The sequence below is a fragment of the Ruditapes philippinarum genome, unplaced genomic scaffold, assembly GCF_026571515.1.
Source record: "Ruditapes philippinarum isolate M1 unplaced genomic scaffold, ASM2657151v2 ctg172_1_1_1_1, whole genome shotgun sequence".
In the NCBI taxonomy this organism is placed as follows: domain Eukaryota; kingdom Metazoa; phylum Mollusca; class Bivalvia; order Venerida; family Veneridae; genus Ruditapes; species Ruditapes philippinarum.
Window position 1 is genome coordinate 243,857 of NW_026851682.1, and position 26,893 is coordinate 270,749.

At 32.3% G+C, this 26,893-nt stretch overlaps 2 protein-coding genes across 2 annotated transcripts; one reads left to right on the plus strand and one right to left on the minus strand.

The window, feature by feature from the left end:
* The first annotated feature begins 15 nt into the window (after positions 1-15).
* Positions 16-10,202, plus strand: LOC132736822 (toll-interacting protein B-like). Its single transcript, XM_060724040.1, has 7 exons — positions 16-176; positions 1,357-1,527; positions 2,196-2,329; positions 2,917-2,965; positions 5,468-5,620; positions 6,483-6,570; positions 9,874-10,202. Exons 1-7 carry the CDS (start codon positions 123-125, stop codon positions 10,059-10,061), a joined length of 837 nt encoding a protein of 278 aa, XP_060580023.1. The 5' UTR covers positions 16-122; the 3' UTR covers positions 10,062-10,202.
* A 4,885-nt stretch (positions 10,203-15,087) lies between these two features.
* LOC132736838 (iron-sulfur cluster assembly scaffold protein IscU-like) lies at positions 15,088-24,313 on the minus strand. The gene is made up of 5 exons (XM_060724063.1): positions 24,158-24,313; positions 22,923-23,036; positions 21,743-21,853; positions 21,079-21,157; positions 15,088-16,553 (listed from the first exon to the last, which is right to left on the minus strand). Exons 1-5 carry the CDS (start codon positions 24,239-24,241, stop codon positions 16,483-16,485), a joined length of 459 nt encoding a protein of 152 aa, XP_060580046.1. The 5' UTR covers positions 24,242-24,313; the 3' UTR covers positions 15,088-16,482.
* Between the last annotated feature and the right edge of the window lie 2,580 nt (positions 24,314-26,893).

Consider the following 26,893-nt stretch of genomic DNA (forward strand, 5'->3'; position numbering starts at 1 on the left):
TATTCCCCTTTAAAAAATTGTTATTCAGAGTGATCTCCCTTCCAGGAAGAAGAACTATTGAAATAAAATATTTTTTTGTAAACAATAAATGTTCTGAATAATTGCGTTGTTAAGCTTGGAAGATGTCTGAAACAACAGGTACAAATCATACACCTAGCAGCGATAGGAGAAATCATGTAAGAATTTTAATAATTTGGAGTAAAAGTTAAAAAAATTATGTAAAAAGTGTTTGAGCATTTAACAGATAAATTTAGAAATCGCTCCAGCATACACTGTCATTTCACTTTCACTGTGATTGATCATGAAATCCTTTCTGCGGTCATTTGCACTGTACCCCTGCTCAGGTATGTACAGAAGTTTCAGTTCCTTACGAAAGTGAAGGCAACTAGTACTAGTAAACAGGACAGCCTGGCCAGGAATGATGCGAAGCTTGAACTGCGCTCTGGTAAATTCAATGTGTCTTACTGAAAAATACCAGCACCATCACCACAAGGGTAAAGGGTCAACTCAGCCCTATACCAACTTGGCACGGGTATACTCGGCACTTTATTGAAACCTTTTAGGATATAGTTGGTTTAGTTAATAAACATTTTAAGGATTAATTAATATACTATAAGAGTAAATTCAGAGGTACTGGTTGGTCCCAAAAATGCTTGATTTAGTTCTTTTTCTTTGTTCAGTGGTTATCAGTATATCAGTCTTTGTTTTAATCAACAATAAATGAATATTTTTTCTTTCATTTAGTAATTAAATTTATTTCAATTAATGTAAACGGTAATATTTAAATATCTACTTCAAGAACATTGGCGTTAAAAATTTGGACGTCAAGAGGGCAATACCTTAATTACCTCTTGTACTAGCTTATAATAATCATTTGCAATGTAATTAAACGATAGAATATCCAAAACTTCAGCTTTGCTGCTGAAATTTTGTATATCATTTTAAAAATAAAAAATTTAAACACCCAAGCTTTTATCTGAATTAAATCAGCGTCATTACATATCTGTCCAGACACATGGTACCGTAGTGTGGACAATTTAGGTAATTTTGATAAAAAGTAATAATCAGTAATATACAATTTTGGGCTGAGTTGATCCGTGCCAAGTTGGTAGAAGGTCGAGATGACTCATGGGGCTGAGTTAGTTTTAGGGTTGAGTTGACCCAGATTCAATGCTAAGTAATGTTTACCAGTTTGTAGTACAATTATATATATATATATATATATACATGTATATATATATGGGTCGGCATAACAATAAAATTGTATTAAAAATTAACAAGTTTATTCAAATTTCACCAAAATTATCAACTATATTGTATACAGATTTACTTATAGAGTTTTTCTTTTTAACATAGGTTATGGTGGGTGAGCTGCCAGGTGATTTTCTTCGAATTAATGGTACACCACAGCAGCAACAGGCGTTAGCAGATGAACGAGTGGCACAGATTCTGCAGGCCCAACAGCAAGCTGGTTACTATTCCATGCCTGCTAATATAAAAGGAAGAATTAACATCAGTGTTGTGCAGGTGTGACTCTTGGGAATCTATTTGTGAAGTGCATGCATTTTAAATCTGATAAACTTATATATAAAATATAATAAATAAAATCTCTAATTCGCTGTATATTATTAAAAATGCTAATTTGAATTTGCCGTAGCTTTGGGACGGGCTTCTTCAGTAGCATTTATTATACATACAAATACAATCAGACAAAACAAGGGAAGTGATGTATCATCATTGAGCAATGCCGGCCATAGCATTGTGTGCTGTCTGCTGCGTTATTCTTTAGTATTTACTCCGTAAAGACCAATACCGGATGACAATAGAAAATTTATTGAAAAATAAATTAAGAACATAATTATAGACCTTACAGAGGAAATACTTAAGATTAGGGCAAATTCAAATTAGCGTTTTAAATTAAACTGAATTAATATAGACATATAAATGCAAAAGGAATATAAACAATTCCTTTAAAGATTCTAAATTGATGATAATGGAAAATAATGTTAGAAAATTTGTAAATTTAAATCAATAGTTTTGTTTTATTTTATTTCAATATTTTTATTTGCTTTCTTTGAATGCTTTGTCAACTATTCCATTAGAAGGATTCTTTCATTACAAATTCTCGATGAATATTGAAAGATTTCTTTAGACTATAGCATTTCTTTGTCATGTATATATTTTCTCAACTGCAGGCAAAGCTTACTAAGAACTATGGTTTGACCAGGATGGATCCATACTGTAGACTAAGGGTCGGTCATGCTGTGTTTGAAACACCTACAGCTTACAATGGGGGTAAAAATCCGCAATGGTGTAAAGACATACAATGGTAAATGTTCTTTATTATGTTTTTCACATATGTTTTAGGAACTCTATTTTTAAGAGATGAAAATCTGCACTCTGTATCATTTATTTTACTCATTAAAGAAAGCAAATGTCTGCTAGTAATAAAGAAAACTTCTACAATGATGCTGGTTATGAAAAAATGCATTCAATTTTGATAAAAAGAGATTGCTAACAAATTTACTAACAAACTTAAGTCTATCTTCTTGCAATGTATTATGATTTCTTTTACATTCATTTGATATGAAATATTATTAAATATGTTTAGAGAGGCCTAAGTATAGAATTTAAAAATTATGCATTTTTATTATTTTCAAAGAACTTTGTGTAATAATAATCTTTTTCTTTCTTCCTTCATTTTGTTGTAGAACATAATAAAGCTAAACCTGTGGATACAGACCATCTGTAGATTTAGACCACCTGTATTCTAACTTCTTGTTTCGCTGGTTGACTATAGATTGGGTTTCTTCATTCAATTCATGTTTTGTGATACCAATGTTCATGCATGTATATAGATAGAAAACAATGTGTGTAGCCTAGTGGGAGGTTACTTTTTTGGTTTATATATTTCAGTTACCTGCCAAGTGGTGTTGATAACATGTATGTTGAAATATTTGATGAGGTAGGGTATTCACCTTTATTATCATTTTATAAGTCAATTACTGATTAATTCTTGTTTGTATTGGTTGAACTTTGATTAGTTCATGTATTTATATTAGTACAATGTACATGCAATTGAATTTTGATGAATTTATCATTGAATTTTTATAAACTTACGTTTGTATGAATTGAACTTTGATAAATTAATTCTTCTATTAATTGAATTTTGATGGATTTATAATTGAATTTTAATAAATTTATGTTTGTATTAATTGACTTTGATGGTTTTCAAATGAAACTTGTAAATAAAAAGATAAAAAAAGTGAAACATTTTATTAATGCAAAACAAAGCATCCTAAAAGTTATCATTTGTAGAAAATTTAGACTTGATATGTCTATTAACATGAGGGGTAAAAATTTAAGTTACTGGATATTACTCAATGATTTTAACTGATTTTTAGCTCGACTTTTCTATGAAAAGGGGAGCTATCCTACTCGCCCCGGCGTCGGCGTCGGCGTCGGCGTCACACCTTGGTTAAGTTTTTCGTACCACCCCACTTTATTTCAGAAGTATTACAAGTATGGCTTTGAAACTTACCATACTTGTTCACCATCATAACCTCCATCTACAGACAAGAGTACATAACTCTGTCAAGGTTTTTGACAGAATTATGGCCCTTTTTTGACTTAGAAAGTGTATTGAGCTTGGTTAAGTTTTTTGTACCACCTCACTTTATTTCAAAAACCATTGGAGGTATTGCTTTGAAACTGACCATACTTGTTTACCATCACGACCTTCATCAACAGACAAGAGGACATAACTCTGTCAAGGTTTTTGACAGAATTATGCCCCTTTTTGACTTAGAAAATACATTGAATATGGGTAAAATCCACTTATTGCCTTAACCCTTTGAGATATTGCTTTGAAACTTTTAATGCTATTTCACATCATTACCCCCATCTGTACGCAAGAGAAGGTAACTCTGTCAAGGATTTGTTTTAAAAATTAAGGCCTTTTATCGACTTAGAATCTTGGTTAAGTTTTTAGTACCAGTCCACTTTTTGACTGAACTGTTTGAGATATTAATTTGAAAGTTGGAATACTTGTTTACAATCATGATTCCCAAACATGTCTTTTGACTTAAACATTTCAAACTTTGCTGCAGTGTTCAAGGGTATCACACAATTCAGTAAAATAATTCTTCACTAAATATCTTAATGCTCATGGCCATTGTTCACTTTAAAAATACAGAGATTCTTGTATTGCCTTTTACTGCAAAAACTTTTTTTATTGGCAAGCAATAAAAAAGTCGAGCGCGCTGTCTTACGGACAGCTCTTGTTAAAAAATGACAGACTTTGTGGGGATCATTGATTTTCAATATATACATATAGTAAAAAATCAAAAAATCTTATTATCTGAAGGTACAAGGCTTAGAGCTTTAATATTTGTTAAAGGATTTCATCTATAGGTACTCTACCAAGTTGTTCAAATTTTGCCTGTAGTGTCAAAATTAGCCCCGCCCTGGGGGCTATAGGTTTTTCTTATATGGAACCTTTACCAAGATAATGTTCAAATTATAATTGTTTGGTGGACCTGTATCAAGATTGCTTTGAATTAAACCCTTTGGTCCAAAATTTTGCCTTGCCTAAGGGGACAGTGACCTACTTTCTTGTCCTTTGATGTACAGCAATGAAATTTTGACCATGTGCACAGTTTTAGTTGTAAAATTGAACTTTAATATAGTAAAAAATCAAAAAATCTTATTGTCTGAAGGTACAAGGCTTAGAGCTTTAATATTTGTTAAATGATTTCATCTATAGGTACTCTACCAAAATTGTTCAAATTTTGCCTCTAGTGCAAAATTAGCCCCGCCCTGGGGGCTATAGGTTTTCCTTATATGGAACCTTTACCAAGATTGTTCAAATTATAATTGTTTGGTGGACCTGTATCAAGATTGTTTTGAATTAAACCCTTTGGTCCAAAATTTTGCCTTGCCCAAGGGGACATTGACCTTCTTTCTTGCCCTTTGATGTACAGCAATGAAATTTTGACCATGTGCACAGTTTTAGTTGTAAAATTGAACTTTGATATCAGATGACCTAGATTTTGATGATGTGACCTACTTTCTTGTCCTTTAATGTACAGCTATGAAATTTGAACCATGTGCATGGATTAAGATGTAAAGTGAATTTTGATTTCAGCTGACCTAGATTTTGACAAAGTGTCTTACTGTGTTGTCCTTTGATGTAGTCATGAAATTTAGGCTGTGTGAAATATGACCTTCACCACCAAATTCACTAGACTCGAGTGCATTGATATATTCCTACTCTAATCTTTTATTGAGTTTACAACAGATTTAACCACTAATCTGATAATAGGAATCAGATAGGTCAGGGATCTATGCATTATGGCAATCTTCAAAATTGTATAGAAACCAAAAAAATCTGTTTCTACACTACTATTTAGTGTTGTATTAATGCGGTGGCATAGCATTTTTCTCAAATGCAATCTTGTTTCTTCAGAAATCATTTACCTCAGATGATCGTGTAGCGTGGGCATATGTTAACATTCCTCCTCCAGCTTTAAGTGGGGAAACAGTCGACGAATGGTTTGCACTCAGTGGTAAACAAGGTGATGAGAAAGAAGGCACCTTAAACCTTGTCATAACTTTTACTGTAAGTTTTATTTTTCTTTATTTCACAATAACATTGATTTTCATTGGATAATCATGACATGGCTAGTCCTTTTGTCAATTTATGCTGAAATGTCACTTTTTTCTATAGAAAAAGGAAGTTTGCATATTGTAAATTTGTTATGAATATTCCTGACAGGTTATATGGCCATATATAAACAGTTGTTTGCAATATAACCCAAGCTGCTATTTCCAATCAACCATTTATATATAGCCATATAACCTGTCAAAATTCTTCATAACTAAAAATATTTATATTTATACTTTGACAATAAGTGTTTAGAAAAATAAGATTATAGACTAACATGAGTAAAAAAGATTTTGTCTTTAGAAAGAGATACAAAAATACCTTTTACGTCTTTTACATCTTATGCATATTCATATGCTTTAGATTCATCGAGATTGTGCAGAAAATTTACGGTGCTAAATACTAAAAATCAGTGAATACTACTTATCAATTGTTGTATAACCCTTACCATCTAAAATGGACTCATCCATCTTTCAATCTGGACAAAACCATTCTTAATTCTTAGGGAAAATTAAAAATAAATTCTCTTCTGCCTGATCTTGGTCTGCACTGGTTGCATGGGTATATCACCAACAAGCTTAGGGTGAAGGTTTTGGGCTCAATACATTATTTGTTTTTTCCATCTTAATATGCCATACCTTACATGCCGATAATGAGAGGGGCATCTGTGTTTCAATCAACACTAAATAGCTAAAGTAATATTCAAATGTAGTATAATAATTCTTCTACAGGCATAAGGCAGAACACAATAAAAAGGGCATAATTTTGTTTGAAGTCAATACATTATAATTGATAGAAATATATATCTTTTTTTCAGCCAGTAGAAAACCTCCCACCAGCTGTGATGCAGGCACCCATGGTCTTCCCTCAGATGCAGCCTTACCCTGGGGTTGTTATGCCAGGAGGTTTGATATTATATTATTATGCCCCCATTTTGAAAAAAAGGGGGTATATTGCTTTGCACTTGTCGGTCCGTCGGTCCGTCGGTCCGTCGGTCCGTAGACCAAATGGTTTCCGAGTGATAACTAAAGAACCCTTAGGCCTAGGAACTTCAAACTTGGTATGGTGATTGGTCATGACCAGTAGATGACCCCTATTGATTTTGGGGTCAAGGGGTCAAAGGTCAAGGTCACATTGACCTTGAAAGCAAAACGGTTTCCGATCAATAACTAAAGAACCTTAAGGCCTAGGAACTTCAAACTTGGTATGGTGATGGTCATGACCAGTAGATGACCCCTATTGATTTTGGGGTCAAGGGGTCAAAGGTCAAGGTCACATTGACTTGAAAGCAAAAACGGTTTCCGATCAATAACTAAAGAACCTTAAGGCTAGGAAATTCAAACTTGAGATGGTGATTGGTCATGAACCAGTAGATGACCCCTATTGATTTTGGAGTCAAGGGGTCAAAGGTCAAGGTCACATTGACCTTGAAAGCAAAAACAGTTTTCTGATCAATAACTAAAGAACCTTAAAGGCTTAGGAACATCAAACTTGGTATGGTGATTGGTCATGATCAGTAGATGACCCCTATTGATTTTGGGGTCAAGGGGTCAAAGGTCAAGGTCACATTGACCTTGTAGGTAAAAACGGTTATCGATCAATAACTAAAGAACCTTAAGGCCTAGGAACTTCAAACTTGGTATGGTGATTGGTCATGATCAGTAGATGACCCGTATAGATTTTGGGGTCAAGGGGTGAAAAGTCAAGGTCACATTGACCTTTTAATTAAAAACAGTTTCTGATCAATAACAAAAGAACCCTTAGGCCTAGGAACTTCAAACTTGGTATGGTGATTGGTTATGACTAATCAGATGACCCCTATTGATTTTGGAGTTAAGGGGTCAAAGGTCAAGGTCACATTGACCTTGTAGGTAAAAACGGTTTCCGATCAATAATGAAAGAACCCTTAGGCCTAGGGACTTCAAACTTGAGATGGTGATTGGTCATGATCAGTAGATGACCCCTATTGATTTTGGGGTCTAGGGGTCAAAGGTCAAGGTCACATTGACCTCTTAGGTAAAAACGGTTTCCGATCAATAACTAAAGAACCCTTAGGCCTAGGAACTTCAAACTTGGTATGGTGATTGGTTCATGACCAGCAGATGACCCTATTGATTTTGGGGTTAAGGGGTTAAAGGGCAAGGTCACATTGACCTTGTACGTAAAAATGCTTTCCTATCAATAACTTAAGAACCCTTATGCCTAGGAACTTCAAACTTGGTATGGTGATTGGTCATGACCAGCAGATGACCTATTGATTTTGGGGTCAAGGGGTCAAAGGTCAAGGTCACATTGACCTTGTAGGTAAAAACGGTTTCCGATCAATTAACTAAAAATGCTTAGGCCTAGGAACTTCAAACTTTGTGTGATGATTGGTCATGACCAGCAGATGACCCCCTATTGAGTTTTAGGTGAAGGGGTCAAAGGTCAAGGTCACATTGACCTTTTAAGTAAAAAACGGTTTCTGATCAATAATTCTAGAACGCTTAGGCCTAGGAACTTCAAACTTGGTATGGTGATTTGTCATGACCAGCAGATTACTCCTATTGATTTTGGGATCAAGGGGTCAAAGGTCAAGGTCACAATGACCTTGTAAGTAAAAACGGTTTCTGATCAATAACTAAAGAACGCTTCGGCCTAGAAACTTCAAACTTGGCATGGTGATTGGTCATGACCAGCAGATGACCCCTATTGATTTTGGGGTCAAAGGTCAAGGTCACATTGACCTTGTATGTTAAAACGGTTTCCGATCAATAATAAGAGAACCCTTAGGCCTAAGAACTTCAAACTTGGCTTGGTGATTGGTCATGACCAGCAGATGACCCCTATTGATTTTGGGGTCAAGGGGTCAAAGGTCAAGGTCACATTGACCTTGTAGGTAAAAACGGTTTCTGATCAATTTACTAAAAACGCCTAGGCCTAGGAACTTCAAACTTTGTTTGATGATTGTTCGTGACCAGCAGATGACCCCTATTGAGTTTTGGGTCAAGGGGTCAAAGGTCAAGGTCATGACCAGTAGATACTTTATAACCCTTATTAATTGTTTGATCACTGGGTCAGAAGTCATGCATAATAACCTTATCACATGACTAATTGGCTGCTGATAGGGGGCATACATGTTTTACAAACATATCTTGTTTCTTTATAAAATCTTATCATACAGATTTTCTGTAATGGACAGGCCCATCTTAGGAACTGAAATGTCCCATTGTTGATTTATAAGAGTTCGATATTTTAACGATATCCAATGCAAATTGTGGCCATACTAAACTTTTTCCCATTTCCATAGACAACACAGAGGCAGAACATTGTGGTAAAGGGTTTTCATCATCTTTTTGTACATAACTTGATTAATTTTTCTTATTTGACCTTGACAGTTTAAACCAATTATAGATCATGTTCATACTTTAATAATGTTCTTTAACAAGTTGATGTTGCCATTAGCATTGTATGAATTAAATCTGTCCATTAATAACAAAGTTATTGCATTTTAAGCAAACTTCAACAACTTGACTTTGGCAATCAAGTTCATTTTTAGGTCAAGGTCAATTTAGAATAATTCAGTGTGTCTGTTTTGTCGTAAGTGTATCCAATATAATAATCAAAAAGACTTACCAATATAAACATACAAAACTCATTAAATTGACCTTAATGGTCAAGGCCATATTAAAGTCAAGATCATATTAAAGTCAAGATCATACCAAAATTATTCAACATGTTGGTTGTGTTATTAGAGTTGTTTTGTCCAAGTATGAATGAAATCTGTAAATGAATAACAATATTACCATAGTTTAGAGGTCAAACTTTAATTATTGAAAATAATAGTTTTGTCATAAGTGACTTGAAATGACTTGGTTATTACTGCTGTAGATTTGAATCTTGAAATGTCCTGCGTACTTACATGCTGGGAATCTATCACCAGCAGTGTTACTAAAGGTTGGTGATTCTACTCATTTACCTTCATTTTCTAGAATCAGTTCATATGTAACTCCTAAAGCAAGCAAGAAATAAAAAATGGATAAAAGAATAAGTTATGTTTGTATCATAGTCAGCATTTCTGTTGTGTTACAGAAGGTTTTATTATATTTATTTAAGAACCTGTTAGAAATTAGCTTTGTCCAACATTTGATTGCACTTAAACCTTGTTACACATAACACAAATGAGTTTTCCATTTTTGGTATAATTTCATTTTTGGTTCCTTTTGCAGTGTACCCACCTCAGGCGTCAATGGGGATGCAAGCACCAAGACAGCCAGGTTTCACCGAAGAAGATTTCAAACAGGTCAAGGACATGTTTCCAAATATGGAAGATGACATCATTCGATCTGTCTTTGTTGCTAATAGTGGAAATAAAGACTCTACGATAAATGCTTTATTACAAATGAGTGCAGACTGAAAAAAAACTTTCTGTGAACACAAGACTGATGTAGTGCTGAACGTATTTTTAACTGGATAGCAGGTTTTATTTTAGGAAACTGTATTGCCTCCAAAATAAATGCTGAGTAACAATATCTTTAGTTGCATATTTAACAAAAGACTTTGAAATGTAAAATTGTGAATTTTTTCTTTTATTTCTTTCAGTTTGCACAAATTATGCTAAAAGTTGAATAAATTTTCTTAAGATAATGAGCAAATCATGGAAATGAACAAGTTTAGAGTTTAAATTTAAGGCCTAAAATAGTTGATTTATAAGAACTCTGGTCATGAAAATATGAAGAAAAATGTCTGATTCAAAAAGAAAATGTAAAAGTATTCAACAATGATTCATGAAAATCAAGTATAGGCATTTTTATTTGATACCTATACCATTAAATGTATGTACGCAATATCTGTGCAGTTTCGCAAGGTTCTATTCTTTTGATAGCTCAAGTTTTGTATTTTGATATAATCATATCGAAATCCCTTAAACTTTGAAAGGACTGTTCCAACTTAAAAGATACACTAGTTCAGTGGGTTAATATTTAATATTGTGCGGAATATTTATTATACGTCACCACTGTCCAATAACTGAATAACTCTTTTGAAGGACGTAACCGTTACTGCACTAAGGTGAATACTGATTAATACATATATAAAGAAGATCAGCTTGAAACTATAAAACCTGCTACCCTGACATTGAGAAGGTATTTTGAGCTGCACTTTGACAAAACCAACATAATGGGTTTGTGACCAGCAAGGATCCAGACCAGCCTGCGCATCCGTGCAGTCTGATCAGGATCCATGTTGTTCGTTATCAGTTTCTCTACTTGTTATAGGGTTTGTAAGCGAACAGCATGGATCCTGATCAGACTGCGTGGAAGCGCAGACTGGTCTAGATCCATGCTGGTCACAAATGCATTATGTTGGTTTTGTCATGGCGTGGCTCTTTTCTATAATACTGTGTAGGAGAAACGAAGTAACTTATGCATCTATTGTATCTATATTACATGATATATATTATTGTTATTGTTTGGAAAGAAGATATATATTAAGTATAATGATTTGGAATTTGGGATGATAAAATATTACAATAATTCCTATTTATATAGCTTATTGCAAAGTGATTTTATTTCGCAATGATTTTTGCCATTTTATTTTTACTTTGTTTTCATTTTCTTTATTTTTTTTCAATTTGTTTCATTTATTTTGCTTAGGTAGGCAGTTATATTGAAGTATTTAAGAGTATAACAAATTTCATCATTATTATTATCATTATTGTAATGACACATACCAGTTTATGGATCAAGTTATCTTTTTCACCCAAGTTGTAATTATTACAGTAGAATGATTACATATTTAACTATCTTTGTGGAAATTTTTTTCTGATTTATGTATTTTGTATTAGTACTGGTTGTTAATTCTAATCTGACTTCGAGGTTATGAAACTTTTTTTTTGAGATATGTCTCTAACTCTAATCTCAGTAATTTCATTGGTCAGGCAAAATTCTGTTTCTGATCAATCGAAGACCTGAAATCTGAGTTTGATCTAGAAAATTTCGATATAACCTCGGACCAGGAGTATTAAGGGCTGTTCAATGAGCACACTCTGGCATTTTTGTGTCAACCAAAAGAATATTTCTGCAACATATCACTAATGCTTTTATGCTTTGCAAGATAATCCTTCTTTCACACCATATCCAGGATATTGTTTCAATGATTTTTCAGTGGTTGAAATTAGAATGTGAAGGAAAAAGAATTGTTATTCATAGTTAAAGTTGAATGCAGGCTATAAATTTACATTGATATACTTGTATATTAATCTGACTAAAGTTCATATCTACATGTAGATCTGCTGGCCACTGTGTTTGTTTCACCTTCATTGTGATTTGGATTTTCCCATGTAATCAAGCCGTCTTTTACAGAAGTATCAAAATATCACTGTCCGTGGAAACAAAACATAAATGGAGCATATTTATGAGAAGTGTTAAAGCAGCACACATACAGATTAATGCTTATTTTCATGGAAGTAACACAGTAGAAATATAGTTAAACATACTGAAAAATTCACTATTAATCGCTCATAACATGTGAATTATTACTTGAATCTTGAGTTTTTCTACTTTTCCTAAAATCTTAGTACTTTTTTTTAAGTTTAATTTACTGAAATATTCTCGCTCATCTGGAGGCATGCTACTTTAAAACCAGTTACATACAGAGAACTGTTTTTCTTGTTTTTAGTTCATTGGGTTATAAAGTCAAATCAACACTGTAAAAGATAAGGTGCCTCCAACCTGTTGCATTAATTCATGTTGGAATTGGCCCCTTAGCTGGATAGCTTCATCACATTCAAGTGTCCAAATTCTCCAAACAGATTCCAACCCAAAGTGGTGATGGGCAGGTCAATCAAAGTCAATGACTGTAGGTACCTATAGCAGACCTGGGGATGATTACATTGATCAGTAATTGATTAAATTACAATTACTTTCAGATTTTATTGTAATTGATTAAGATTGATTACTCACATTTGCCTCTGTAATCAATTGAATTACAATTACTTTTAAGAGAGTAATTGATTGATAATTGATTACATTGAATGTACATTAAACCACCCCAGAATTAAGACCACCCTGCTATTAAGACCATTTTTTTAAAAAAGATGGTTTCATGATCCAGATTTAACCACCTGCTTATTCACTTTTAAGACCACTATTATTAGTCAGTCCAAATTTTTGTTTTAATTTTAATGTGACTATTGAGACCACTGATATTGAAGTGAACACCTATCTAGATCTTAAATTTGTTGTTATGATCTGCTTGAATGCTCTTTAGCATGACACTTGATTTCACAAGGTGTGAAAAACTGTTATTGGGTTATTGTATGAAAGTAGGTGAGAAGGTCAATTTTAGAGTGGTACATTGTTGCTTTCAGCACATTTATTTTTTGAAAATTTAAATTTTCATTTGATTTATGTACATCATATAATAAGTGATACTGTAAAATTAACGTTAAATTTCTCCAGAAATATGTTTTCCTTTTATCAGATTAAATATCAAAGCATTCTTTTATAATGTATTTGTAGATACATATAAATAAACATATTGTTTATTCATACAAAATGACTAAAGTAGACCATGGTCTCAAAGTATTTAAGCAATGATAAGAATGTTCACTTTTATCAGTCTAATTGAGGATTTTTACTGCATAACTAAAAAACAAAAGTTAAACTGTATAATGTAAAATAAAGGCATCCTTTGAACTTAAATAGTTTCCTTTTAAATCTGAAAGTAATCAATGTCAATCAAAATGTAATCATAATTACTGACTGAATTTAAGCTGTAATTGATTAATTACAATTAATGTAATCAGTTTTGGGCAAGGTAATCAATTACATGATGATTACAGTGTAATCGTGTAATCAATTACAAAATCAATGATTACAGTTAATGATTACCCCAGGTCTGACCTATAGTGCATTCGATCTTGAATGTACGTTATATTTAAGGTTGTTAGTATGTCAAAAAGAATAAGTAATTTCTATTATAAAAATATTTAAATGTTGATAAACCTAATGTTTGACATTAACTTAATTATCTTCTTGAATGATTTATAAATTTGCTATTAAGGTGGACATTTGAAATTTGCACCTTGCTTTATGAGAATCTAATTCTGTACTTTATAATTTGATTGATTTTATGTCTTATTATTCAATAAATTAAAACTGTACTCTATCTTTGTTTCATTATTTTAACACACTTTTTGAAGTACCATTATTCCAGCCCAAGTATAATTTGTAAGTATACAGGTTTAAAAGTCAAAATAAAAATTGCATTTTGACATATGATTGCTTTTAATTTTATATTCCACATGTACTTTACATAAATGATAAATAACCCATATGATTTTCAGCAATGTTTAATATTTATAGTAGTAATAAATCCATGTGACATTCATAAAGAGTCCAGACAGTCTTTAATATTTTAGACAGTTTTAATATGCCCAAAGAAACTGTGATGTATTATAATATGGTGTTGTCCGTCTAACTTTCAGTACGACTAAATCTGGATAAGGGTCCATCTTACAATTGACGGAAAAATCATCATTAAATTTTATGCTTTTTACAGCAATAAATTTGCTGTTATTTTAAAGGCATGTGTACAACACCTTTTAATTTTGTCATCGGGCGTATGTTGCCCTGCCTCAACGGACTTCTTGTTATTATTGGTTAATCTCCATAATGTCGTAATAAACACTCTTGAAATTAATATATACCGGTAGCTAATTTATTTCAGATTGACAGCAGAAAATGACTGTATGCCATTTCAATAGCTTATCAAAATTTTACATTGACTTATATGTTAAAAATTTCACAGATTTTACTTGAAGCCAAACTTTTTGTGTTTAATCGCAGAGGTACATGTTAAAAATGAAAATTTCAACAAAAATTTGTGGCTTTAGGCAGAACAATTTTTCTCTTTTAAATCATGTTCTTATCAAGCTCTCATATTATGCTTGATTGTACAATCATATGCATGATAACCAATGGCACCTGAACATCTGCTAACAAAATTCTTCCCATCTAATACAATTACAGTCCAACATACACAATAATGATCATATGTAATGATCTGATTGGACATTTTGCTTCGGATAAAGCTTTGTGTTTGGTTTTGCTGTAGAGAAAAATCTTCAAACTAAAGCAATGGCTTATCCACACTTGGCTACAGAAGATGGTGTTGTTTTTTACGAAATTTACTCTATATAAAAAAGGAAAAAAATCGAGGATCCAAAGAATGATCTTGCCACATATGCTTTTTCAAGGCCCTTTACCTTGGGTTATAGCTTTGTGCCTTATATTGATGTAAAGAATAACTCCAAAATGAAATGCGAGGGCAAATTCCTAACAAGATAGGACAAATGGTGTTTAAACATCTGGCATCACAAAATGGTGGTGTTTTTTATATATAAAATATTTGGACTACATTAAATGAAAGAAGCCAAACTATTGAGTTCAATTTATTTAATCATGCATGATTAACAACACAATATTTACATAGTTATAAGCACCTTTAACTGCTTTTTGGATAAGTCATAAATTTATTTGTTCATACTTGAAAAAAAGGATTGGTTATATCTTCTAAAATTTGCACTTTATTCAATATAGTGACAGGTAACATCATTATAATAATTCTTTAAATTTTCCACAACTCATGCAAATATATGACAAAGTGACAGTGCAGTTAAGGGTTTGCCAATTTAGACATGACTTCAAATAAAGGTCATTACTGTCACTACTGTGCAGCAAGTTCAGGTTAATTAACCATAAAGACAAAATTTTCTTTCACACATAAACTGCATAATGTTGCCTTAACGTTATTATACCAATACAGTTTAACTTGAGCTAGTGCTCATGTGTGTTATGTGGCCAATTTGCTGTTACTGGTCTGTGAGTCTAGGTTCACAGTAAAAATTCAGTATTTTCTAGTTTTAATTATCGTTATATTGTCAAATGCGGCCAGTGGTCAATGTGGTATCAGTCATTGAATTAATCACTGGTCCGTTGGCCAGTGAAAATTAGTTAAGGCCAGTGTAAATTTTAAGAAAATTTTGTTAAATATATAGTAGAATAAATTCAAAACTGGAATTCGGTCCAGTAAATTCAAAATCTTAAATTCAATGACTGGTATGCAGGAAAATTTGCTGTGTGCTGAAGCTGCTTGAATACCGGTTTATATAAATTATTATATAAGTAAAATTAATTTGACTGTATATACATGTATATTGTTATCATAATTTTCTTGTAATTACATGTATAATGTACTTTATTTTTAATCTTGTAAAACAGTAACACTGAGGAGTAAAATTTAACAATGACAACACATATTACACAAAAACATGTGACCACAAGTGATTATCTTTGCAGACATTTTCAAAATTTGCTTTGTGTTACAATGCTACAAAGTTAATTTGGTTGCATAATACACTAAGTGGGCACAAAATATGACCTTTTCTAAGGGGTCACAGTGACTAAATTATACAAAAATACTGGATAATAAAAGTAAAATGTTATAGTAAATATTCTGGGTAATAAGATAAAATTTAATTATTATTATTAAGCTACAGAAGGTTTTTTCCTTCCAAATGATCGTCCTATGTAAATCAATTTTAAGTTTATAGATGAAATATAAGTATAAAGATCGAAATATCTTGCTAACATAAAATCTTGCAAATATAACAAACCTATTTTTTTCTAAAGGTCACATAATGTAACACAAAAATGATGACTATCAACAAACCCAACTCAATTATGCAAAAACCAGCTTTTGAAATTAATATCACAAAGTAAAAGTCTTTTTTTTCTATTCCAAATTCTAGACATGTGTCTGGAAATACTGTTTGATTATCCATCTGACTTATTGTTCTTTACTTTCCAATCATTCAGAGCTGCCTTGATAGCATCCTCGGCCAACACTGAAAATATACAATTATATATCATATATTTTAAACTTTTAAATTGTTTTAAGATGTATAATAGACTTTGGAACAATCCATTCAAATTTTAACCCTTACAATGGCTAAATATCTTGAATGAATTTGTCCGTCTTTCAATAGGAACTAAACCATCATATTAAGAGAAAATTTCAAAATACAATGTATGTACTGGTTGAAACTTGAACAGTGCAGAACATGATCAGATGCCAAAGATAGGCAGTGGTCAAAAAGGTGTTGCCACTATCAAGCTAAATGTTAAGGAATTTCTACATGATATAAAGACTCATAAACCAACACAGTTTATCAATTACATATTTCGCTTTACTAAGCGTCTTCTTAAGAATTTCTATAAAAAGATAAACATGTATAACAAATGAACTACCAACATAATAAAGGCAGGCCTCGCTCTATGTTTTTCATATACAAAGTCAATATAAATCAAGTAACCCCTGGGTTGGGGACAATATTGAACCAAGGGGCATAATTCATATCAGGTCAATAAGGCAATGTAACTTCTAGGATTAGAAGTTAGATATTTTAAGCATACATGTAGCATTGTAGTTTCACAAAATGATACAAAATCCCATCCCAACATGTGTATAGAATACTGGATTAACACTTCAGTAATCTGTGGCATGACTCTGTACACCATAAAAGTTAAAATATTGATCCAGTATGTATAGTGCATATCTAAAAATAGATCCAGTCAACCATTATACTTTTACTATAAATACTATAAACCAAAAGTAGGATAACCATGTAACTGTGACTTTAAAAAAAGAAATTCATTTAAACATAAATACATCTAAAAAGTTTAAAAATATGGAAAAACATGATTTATATCCTCATTAGTGTATGTGTCAGTGAAGAATCTTAACAGTGAGAAAAGAAATTAAATTAAATTTACATGCTAATTAGAAAAGGAAAGGAAAATAAGCCATCACTAACTAACTTTACAGGCAGATTCCTGTCAAGTTGTTGGATATCAGACATTAAAATCAATGCTCATCAAAATGTTTTCCTGTATGCAAGTACAGACTTTTGCTTAGGTTGACTGCGATTTGAAAACAAAAATCTGAAGGTGATAAAGTACAAGTTGATGCCACAATAGCTTACAAAAAATAGTTTACAAAGTAAATTGACATCAGTAAAATGGCAGCTAAAGGTGAAGAAGACAACCTTGGGTCATCTAATGCTCAGAATTTTCTACGGAAACGAAACAGACAGAAAAATGAGGAACCTAAATCACAGCATATAGCGCAAGAAGGACGAGGAATACTATCCCAAGAAGAAAGATCTACCATCATTCAAAATGTGTTCTTGGTGGTTATTCTTCTATTATTGTTGATCACACTATGGTACTTCTACATGTATAACAGAACAACAACAAACACTGTGAATTTTGACAAGAATTATAATTCATCTATATATGGTATGTGTATACTTTCCGACACACTTCTTATAGCTGCTGATAATGAAAACAAATCAATAAAAGTGATTAATACAAAAGATCAAAGACTTGTAACAACTTTCTACACAGAATCTGACCCATGGTGTGTAACAAAGGTTACGGATAACAAAATTGCCGTTTCACTTTCAAATGTTGAAAAGATTCAGTTAATTTCTGTCAATAAAGAACGTCACAGTGATGAAGTATTACTGGCAATTGACAACAATATAAAAGTTAATGGTAAACCAATTGGAATTGAATACTTGGACGGCCAACTGTATGTAGTTATTGCAAATTCTGAAATCGAGCCCGGGATTTATATAATGACCTTGGATGGAACGGTGATTCGAAATATTACCAGGGATTCAACAGGCGACCAACTTTTCCTCTTTCCACTTTTTATTGCCCTCAACAAACAGACTTATATCATGCATGTATCTGATATAGGCAATAACTTTATAACCAGTCTGACTCTAGATGGAAAGGTTGATTTTGTATATAGAGATGACAACATTCTACAAATGCCAGGAATGGCTGTTGATGGGTTAGGGAGAGTATATGTATGCCGACAAAATTCAAATGATGACATCTTTGAAGACAACCCACATGATGTCATTAGACTGTCTGCATATTATAGAGTCAAATCTATTGTGCTTGCAAAGAAACAGAATATTAACTTTCCTATAAGTGTGGCATATGATGACAAAATAAAAAGGCTATATGTTGGCTCAAAAGATAGTGATGTAATTCAGTTTTTCACCATATTATGAAAACAAAATTGAAACACAGCATGCCTACGGGTACTGTGTATACTATGACTTATTTAGGATCAAGATCTGTGAGGATCAAAATTTTAAACTTTAAAAAAATCTCCATTTTTTTTTTTATTTCTCTTAAATTTAATATTCAACATTAACCAATAAAAGTGGACTGGAATAGCATAAAATTAATATGAAATTATATAACTAATTCATTATTATTGAAGATAATATGCTTAAATTAATTTTAGTTTCATATAGCAAAGAAAATTAAATCTTGATCATTAATTTTGATTCTGAACCCAAGTTTTTTCTTTGTTATCACATGGTCTGTTAATCAAACAGCTAAAATATTTGATGGAGATGTGGATGTCCGCCCATGAAAAGAACATGTACTTCAAAGTACAACATGTGGGAAGTACAGTACCTGTATATATTTTTCTTTCTTTTTGGTTTAAGCTCTACTTTTTGTTCTTTATACAAGAAACAATATTTATGAATGTCAATACAAGCAGTTTCCAATTGAAACTATGAAGTTTTCCACTTAAAAAATGTTCTAGAAACCATTGGCCATCACATTAAGTATCCTTTGAATAGATCTATTCTATTTAGATCTTTTATTCATGATTTCCTTTTTTTTTGATAAATAATCACTGAATTTGTTTGATTGGGTTTTATGTCACTTTAACACATTATAGGTCATAACCATGGCGACGTTCCAGCTTTACTAGTGAAGAAATGAAAGGGCACCTCAGTACAACCACCAACATTCTGTAAGCTTGCTGGATAGTTTTCTCACATGAAAAAATTTTAAGACCATGTTGGGATTCGAACCCACAGTGGTGAGGGGCAAGTAGTTTGAAGTCAACCAGCTTAACCACTATGCCATGGACATCACCAATAATTACCCACAGTACAAAAATATCAGCTATCAAGGAATATACAGAGGACATTTGTTGAATATACAACATATCTCCCTCCAAAAAAATAGAGCTTTTAAATATCATTAACAGGCAAAATAAGAAGCACAAAAATATAGAAATGTTAAACAAATACGACCGTTCAGTGATCATAATGTGTTGCCTGATGATAGCTAATTCAACAGTTGTATTGAAGGGTAATTGGACAATATGGTTCCTATATGTCGCAGGTACTACAGCAGCATGTACATGGCAGCTCCTGTGTAGCAGGTAAAATAACAGACCATACTGCCTTTTTTATTCAAAGGCCATATGATAACTCAGCTGAAAATCATTCAACTTTAAAATCCTTTAAATATGCTCAAGTACTTGGTCAGGTGTATCAATCATTTCTGTGAAATTTCATTAAAATATTGTTAGTTGTATAAGTGTAGTAGTCTGAACAAATTTTAAAAATAAAATCATTAAAGGGCCATAACTCTGACAAAATCATTGAACTGGCAAATGCAAAAGACAGTCACAACAGGACTTGTTATTGATCATTGTTTTTAAGTTTGTATGAAATAAAAACAGTAGGTTTTGAGAAGTAGTCCGGACAAGTTTTGTGATGGACAGCTAGATGCGGATAAGTGATCCCTACATGCAGTCGCTACTCTGTAGCAGGCAACACAAAAATTGGTAGGTAACATATAGACACATGTCATTATGATATTTCATCTATAGTATGCAATTCAATGTAAATCTGAGATTTATCTGCATCACATGATGTTTCTTCTTTTCAATGAAATACTACCATCACATATCTCTCAACATGACGCATGGCCTGCCCATTATAAATTTTGTCAACTTTCATGACTTTCTAGCTTTCAAAGGAGGTGTTTAAAGACACTTCCCTAGGTTTGTTTTATTTAAGTCCAAATGAAACTAGAACTATCCCTGGATGTGACTTATTTGTCTTCCAAACCACATATGTCTTGATGGAAAGGGAATTACTTTTATGATAATAAGTTAAGTACATTTAAGACAGGGCTTCCATTAAGTTTCAAAATTTGGAAGTCAGAGACTGTAAAATCTCTGATATAGGAAGTCACATTATATAGGTAAAGATGGAAAAGTATTAGATTTTGGAAGTCACAAGCCAAAATCAAGGAGTAAAATGACTCCAAAACTTCTATTAACGGAAGAGCTGATAAAGAGTAATAAAATTTGACTTATTGAGCTCTTTTGTAACTCTTTAATAGTTTTCCAGTTCTAGGTTAAAACATGTATCTGATATGGTCGGGACTGGAGAAAGATATTCTCTATATAGCCCTTCTACCCACACTTAGTATAATGATCCCTCTAAGAGTCCACATAATATTATATTTCATACATACTTGAACAATGCAGCTTCACTGGGGGTAATGATAATTCCTTGGCAATATCTGTGTTCTTTATCCCAGCAGCCTCTGTAACCTGTGACAGAAAATTTGACATTGAAAACAGTATAACAATTATTTATAACATGCCTTTTACTAGACTAACTGTCACAATATTGAACTACATTTTTTAAAGTTTTTCAGTGACAGTAATGAAATATGAAAGTAAATTTCCTTTTTTTCTGATAATTCTGCACTGGAAGAAAATAACAAAATAATCCCTATTTTTCAGTAAGACTACGATAAGTTTCTGAACAAACAACATTCAAACAACAATTTATTAATATTTATGTATCTTACATGGCTCAGTATCTTCTTATTTTTCGATGTTAGATAAAACACAACAGCCTTCTTCATCAAGAAATAACACATTTAATACTCGCCTTATCTTGTACTTTTACTTATTATACATTGGAAAAAGTCTTCATTAAGCAGAAGGCTGCTTCCAGTCTAATCCATTTTTGTATTTATTGTAAATGCCATGTATGTAAACATGTTCTAGAATAAAAATAATGTTTAAACCAAAACAAGAATTAAATGTTTGTGTTGTGCTTGTGACAACATATTTTTCATGGGTCGTGAATTAATAGTATATCAATATTCATCAGCAATAGGAACTTACATTTTTGCCCTTTACCCATTCTGTTGCCAAGGAACTAGAGGCTATGGCTGATCCACAGCCAAACGTCTTAAACTTCGCTTCAACAATCTTCCCATTCTCATCAACTTTAACCTGAAATATATTACTTCCATCTTACAATAATAATAATATAAATACTGTGCACATTGTTTATTTTCCTAAAATATTTGATTTCTATAATTTCTTACAGATTGAATACTCATACACATATTTCTTTAAATAAGAGTAGTACTAAATCAAGTTTATGAAATCACTATTATGAATTCGTATGTTTATGTGAGCATGGTTTAGATGTGATATATCAAGTACTACTCTCCTGCGCATCGGTTGAATGTTCCACTATTGCTCACTGTCTGAAGTAATGTGAGTGTATTCAGTGAGCTGCGAAGGGAGCGTAGTCAAGTACATGAATGGTACTTCAATGAGGTTTAATTTAGATATACTGCATGACTGTATCATAATACAAAGGCCAGGCAGTACATGTATAATTAAATATTGAGAGTACAAAATTAAGTATTTATTTTAAAATAAACAAAAAATACTAATATAAAAAAATCTTAAACTCTTCAATCATTTAAAAACTATCTAATAATCTTTGATATTTCATATGGATTCATTATTTAAATTCATTTATTCCCTTAACTTAAACTTAAGCTTATTTAGCAAAAAGTGATAAGGCCTTGGTCATCAGTATAGATCAGGCGAGCCTGCATGTTCATGCAGTCTGATTAAGCTCTGTATTGTTGTTAATTGTTAACTCAGTTTTTGTATTTTGATATTGATTTCCCTGAAACTTTGAATTGACTGCTCAAAATTCACATTACAACAGAGTACATCATGCTGTGTAAACGCTTTCCTGTTAAAATAATCACTTTTGACAAAAATCCAAGTTAAAAGGGGGCATAACTTCAAAAATATAGTTTTCAGAATTATGCCTCTTGTCTTACTTGTAACTGTCTCTTGTCACATTAAGCAGGTATTCCAAGTGTCATATTGATACCTTTAAAATTATTAGAGTAATGGCATAAATTAAAGTTTTTGCATGACAATGATGCAGCAGTTGTCGTTATACTTTGTCCTTTTCTTCCAAACAGACAGGCTAGAAATTGTGCAGGTATGTGGCAAATAAAATCTAAGCAAGAAGTAACATGAGCACATTTACCTGCAGTTTCATGACATCCCCACATGCTGGTGCTCCCACTAGACCTGTGCCAACATTCTTGTCATTTTTATCCAAGGATCCAACATTGCGAGGGTTCTCATAATGATCAATCACCTAAAATGAGAAGTATTTCCTTTACATGAACTAATTAATTGAATTAGCAATGTATCCTTTAACTAATCTTTTATTGGCCACCTAAATGTAACTTCTTATCATATGTAAGGACATGGAGCTAAATATAGATTGAGAAGAAACAGTGATGTCACACAGTTAAATTCAGTATTGGCGGCATTGTGTTCACGTAAGTTATCATATGTCGCGGGATTTTGCGAGATTTGATGCATCCTGGGTAAAAGTAGCCAAAATACTGCCATATCGAATTCCTGAGGGTACATGACAAAAAAGACGAAGCATTTTATACTTATATAAGAAGCAATAGTTATTTATTCTAAAACCTACTGTCAACATACACTTTTCCACACAAATATTTCTCCGATGGGAATGTAAACAACAATTCATTGTCGAAATTAAATGAGAGCGCGAAAAGCGAAGACTAGCTGGAAAACCTGATTATCACCGAAGCGCGGAAAGGACTGTGGGTCTTCATGATCATCTGACTATCATACATTTTCGGAGCTTCCTATCCGATGTATATATATCTGTATTTATTCTAAAATGTACAATACACACTTTTCCTCACAAATATTTCTCTGATGGAAATCCATGTCGGCAATGTAAACAATAATTCACGGATATCGCCAACGTTGAAAGAGAGCACGAAAATCAGAGATTAGGGGGAAAACCTGATTATCACCAAAGCCCACAAAGGATTGTGGTTCTGAATCTGAATGTCGTCTATTTTGGAGCTTCCTATCCTTTGTATATATATATATATCTGTGCTAAGGAGTAGCATAATTTTTGCAGATAAATATAAATAGATCTACATAAGTTTAATTAATATCAATTCTTGCTCCTATGTAATTTAAGTCTGTGATGTCAGGTAATATAAAGATATAACTATATATTTAAAAAATACATTAATCATGGCTGATCTTATTTCGTTACTTTTTCTTTTAACAACTAAATTAAATTTTCTAGAACATTGCACGTGTACGAAAAGTTAAAAGTACGATTCTTCTGAAAATAAATAGAGGAGATTGAAATATTTGTCCGAGTAAAATTACTGTTGACAACAAGTCTGGAACAAGATTTACATTAGTATTGAAATATTTACATTTTTATGATAAAGAGCCACTGGTGACACTAAATTCTTCTCAAATTGTAGAAAAGTTTTCTGAAGGTTGCGAAAGACGGCCATCTTTGTTTACATAAATTTTCAGATAGAACTGCACACAAAATAGTCCAGAAAAGAAAAGGAGTTACTCATCTACATACAAATTTTAACATCTAATTTCCTGTTATATAAAGACACAAGACTATTTTATGAAATGAACATTAAATATAAGATATAATTAAGATGTGAAAATAAATGGCGTATGAATCTCATATTTTTCAACCTTGGACGGATCTACGTTCGGAGGGACAAGCAATAAATTCTTTTTTTTTTAATTATTAAATTACCTACGAATGAGAGATTAAAAAATAGAATAGAATGATTTTATATCAATTATTAAGAGTTTTGTGTAAATATTTTGTCGTTTGCTTTGGAGACATAAATCATAAGAATTTTACAACCAACTTGTCCCTTTTCCCGCGTTAAGTTAGCCATGTTTATTTAGGAAAATGTCAACTTCAGTTAATATTCAGCTGGCGAAAAATAAGCAGCAAGTCATTGACATATCTCAAGCAAATTGCATTCTTGATGTTAAAAATGAGCTCTGCAAGAAAACTGGCATGAATACAGACGAATTTGATTTGCTTTTCTGTGGAAAGCTCCTGCCAGTGGACACGTCCTTGAAGGTGCTAAAACTTTTTACACCACACTAGGGGCGTGGAGCTCCAAATGCATTCAAATCTAAATTAATTGTATATTTGTCAACCCTCATTAGATAATTTAATGTAAATGAAGAATAAAATAAAAATGTTTGCTTGAAAAAATCAGCATACCCTCAAAATCGCCTTGCAAGTTATTCCCTTGCATACATTTGTATATATACTCAATGTCACTAAATCAGCGTCATCACTTATTTCACGGTAATGGCATATTTCTATGTGACCAGTGTTAAAATTGGTCAGAATTGACATATTTTATTTAAACACCTAAACAACAAAGTTTTTGTGCAAAATATTTTAAATCTATAGATTTTTATGTAAAACAGAACAACATTTTACAAACTTCTGCAAAAAGCAACAATAGTCCGTTAAATTTGTGCATATGTCTGAAACAATCATCATTTTCTAAATGTTCTTGTTTGTTGAAAAAATAAATTTTGAGTTACAATGTAAAGATACTTTTAATATTTAAAATTATGCAAAATAACATGTAGAAATTTTAACTGAAACATGAAAAAACTGAAATAAAACACCATTACCGCGATTTAAATGATGACATACTGTTTTCAAAATGGCCGACATATGGTCTACGTCTGGCTCATTTAAACTGATTTTGACTAAATATATTGTTGTTTCCTTGTGTCATACAGCAGAAAATACCTATATGTTACAGCTTATGACAATTTTTGTACCATAAGTTTTATGTGTTGTTTTCTTTCTTGCTTCAAAGCGTTAAGTACCGTGAACTAAGAGGAGCACAGTATATATTGTCACATAATCATTTTGACCATGCATGCACATGGTATATATTATTTTCCACGATCATGGTCAATTTTAAGCTTCATTGTTGATGTAAAGCACTCAATATTCAGAATAAATATTTTTCTCCATTTACAAAATCTTGCAACAAATTCAAAAGTGGCTCTCAGCTTTGCCGTTCTCTAATGCAGTGCACTTTGAATGTAGGCACAGTGTACACTTAACAAATCTTAAAAGTGTGCATGCATAAATGGTCTCATAGGGGTATCAATATTTGCCCGATCATGCTGAAATTTTCAATAAATACAGAAAATAGACAGGTTATCATTTTTATTGGTTTTCCTTTTTCATTCAAGATAAGTTTTAAGATGTATTTCTAAAAAAATGTGAGTGCGTGTTGAAAGTCGATGTTGCAAAATGATGTTCTGATACCGTGCGTGCCACTCTGACTGCGCATTACAGCCTTGGAACGTCGTCACATCGATCTAACATACCGTTGGAGATCATTTTTGGGTCGGCGAGGAATGTTATCAACGCTGCCAGTTACTTTGTTATGAAAATAAGACTTCTTAAGCCTTGTTATTACATTGCGGTGAACACCATGCGTTGCGCAACCTTCAAATGATATAGACATGTAATAAGTAAAAACCAAATATGCATATATGTTCCTCTTTGGTAGAAACTGAATTTAAATGATTTTCAGCTTTTACAATGCAAAGGAATTAAACAAATTATTTTTTACCAATCTCTACTTGGTGTACTCAACATTGACCAATCCTAGGGCTATGCCATGCTGTAGAATAGATAATGTACCTAATTTATGTTATGTTTTTCTGATATGTGGATCTCTGTTGTATCCGAGAATATCATGTTCAATTTTCTTTCATGCATTCACACAATTTTTTCGTGCATTGTGTGAATTTTGTACGTTCATGGTTGAATGCGCTGCATAATTAAATTTGACAAGCTTGAGCACAGGAAAAGTGTGGAAATACTCAGAACACAAAATTTTGTTAAGAAATATTGATGAACGAAAAAGTTATAATGACATAAAAGGTGCAATCTTATAAGATTTGTTAAGTGTATTTCAAATCAATTAGAAAGACCCTGATGGTAACCAGCATATTTCCAAATGCTTCCCACTAGAGACAGACTGGTTTTCACGTTCTATGCATGATGCATTTGAATATGACAAAGTCGAGGGCCATGTTTGAATTTGTTGAAACATTTTGTAAATGGAGTAAGAATGTGAAAGTTT

Excerpts from the sequence above, each read along its gene's own strand:
- LOC132736838 (XM_060724063.1), bottom strand. The coding sequence starts at position 24,241 with ATGGCCGTCTTTCGCAACCTTCAGAAAACTTTTCTACAATTTGAGAAG. Across the intron at positions 23,037-24,157 it reads TGGCTCTTTATCATAAAAAT|GTGATTGATCATTATGAGAA; the intron begins GTAAATATTTCA and ends TTCTCATTTTAG. Across the intron at positions 16,554-21,078 it reads AGTGAAGCTGCATTGTTCAA|TGTTGGCCGAGGATGCTATC; the intron begins GTATGTATGAAA and ends GTATATTTTCAG.
- LOC132736822 (XM_060724040.1), top strand. The coding sequence starts at position 123 with ATGTCTGAAACAACAGGTACAAATCATACACCTAGCAGCGATAGGAGA. Across the intron at positions 2,330-2,916 it reads TGGTGTAAAGACATACAATG|TTACCTGCCAAGTGGTGTTG; the intron begins GTAAATGTTCTT and ends TATATATTTCAG. Across the intron at positions 5,621-6,482 it reads ACCTTGTCATAACTTTTACT|CCAGTAGAAAACCTCCCACC; the intron begins GTAAGTTTTATT and ends TCTTTTTTTCAG.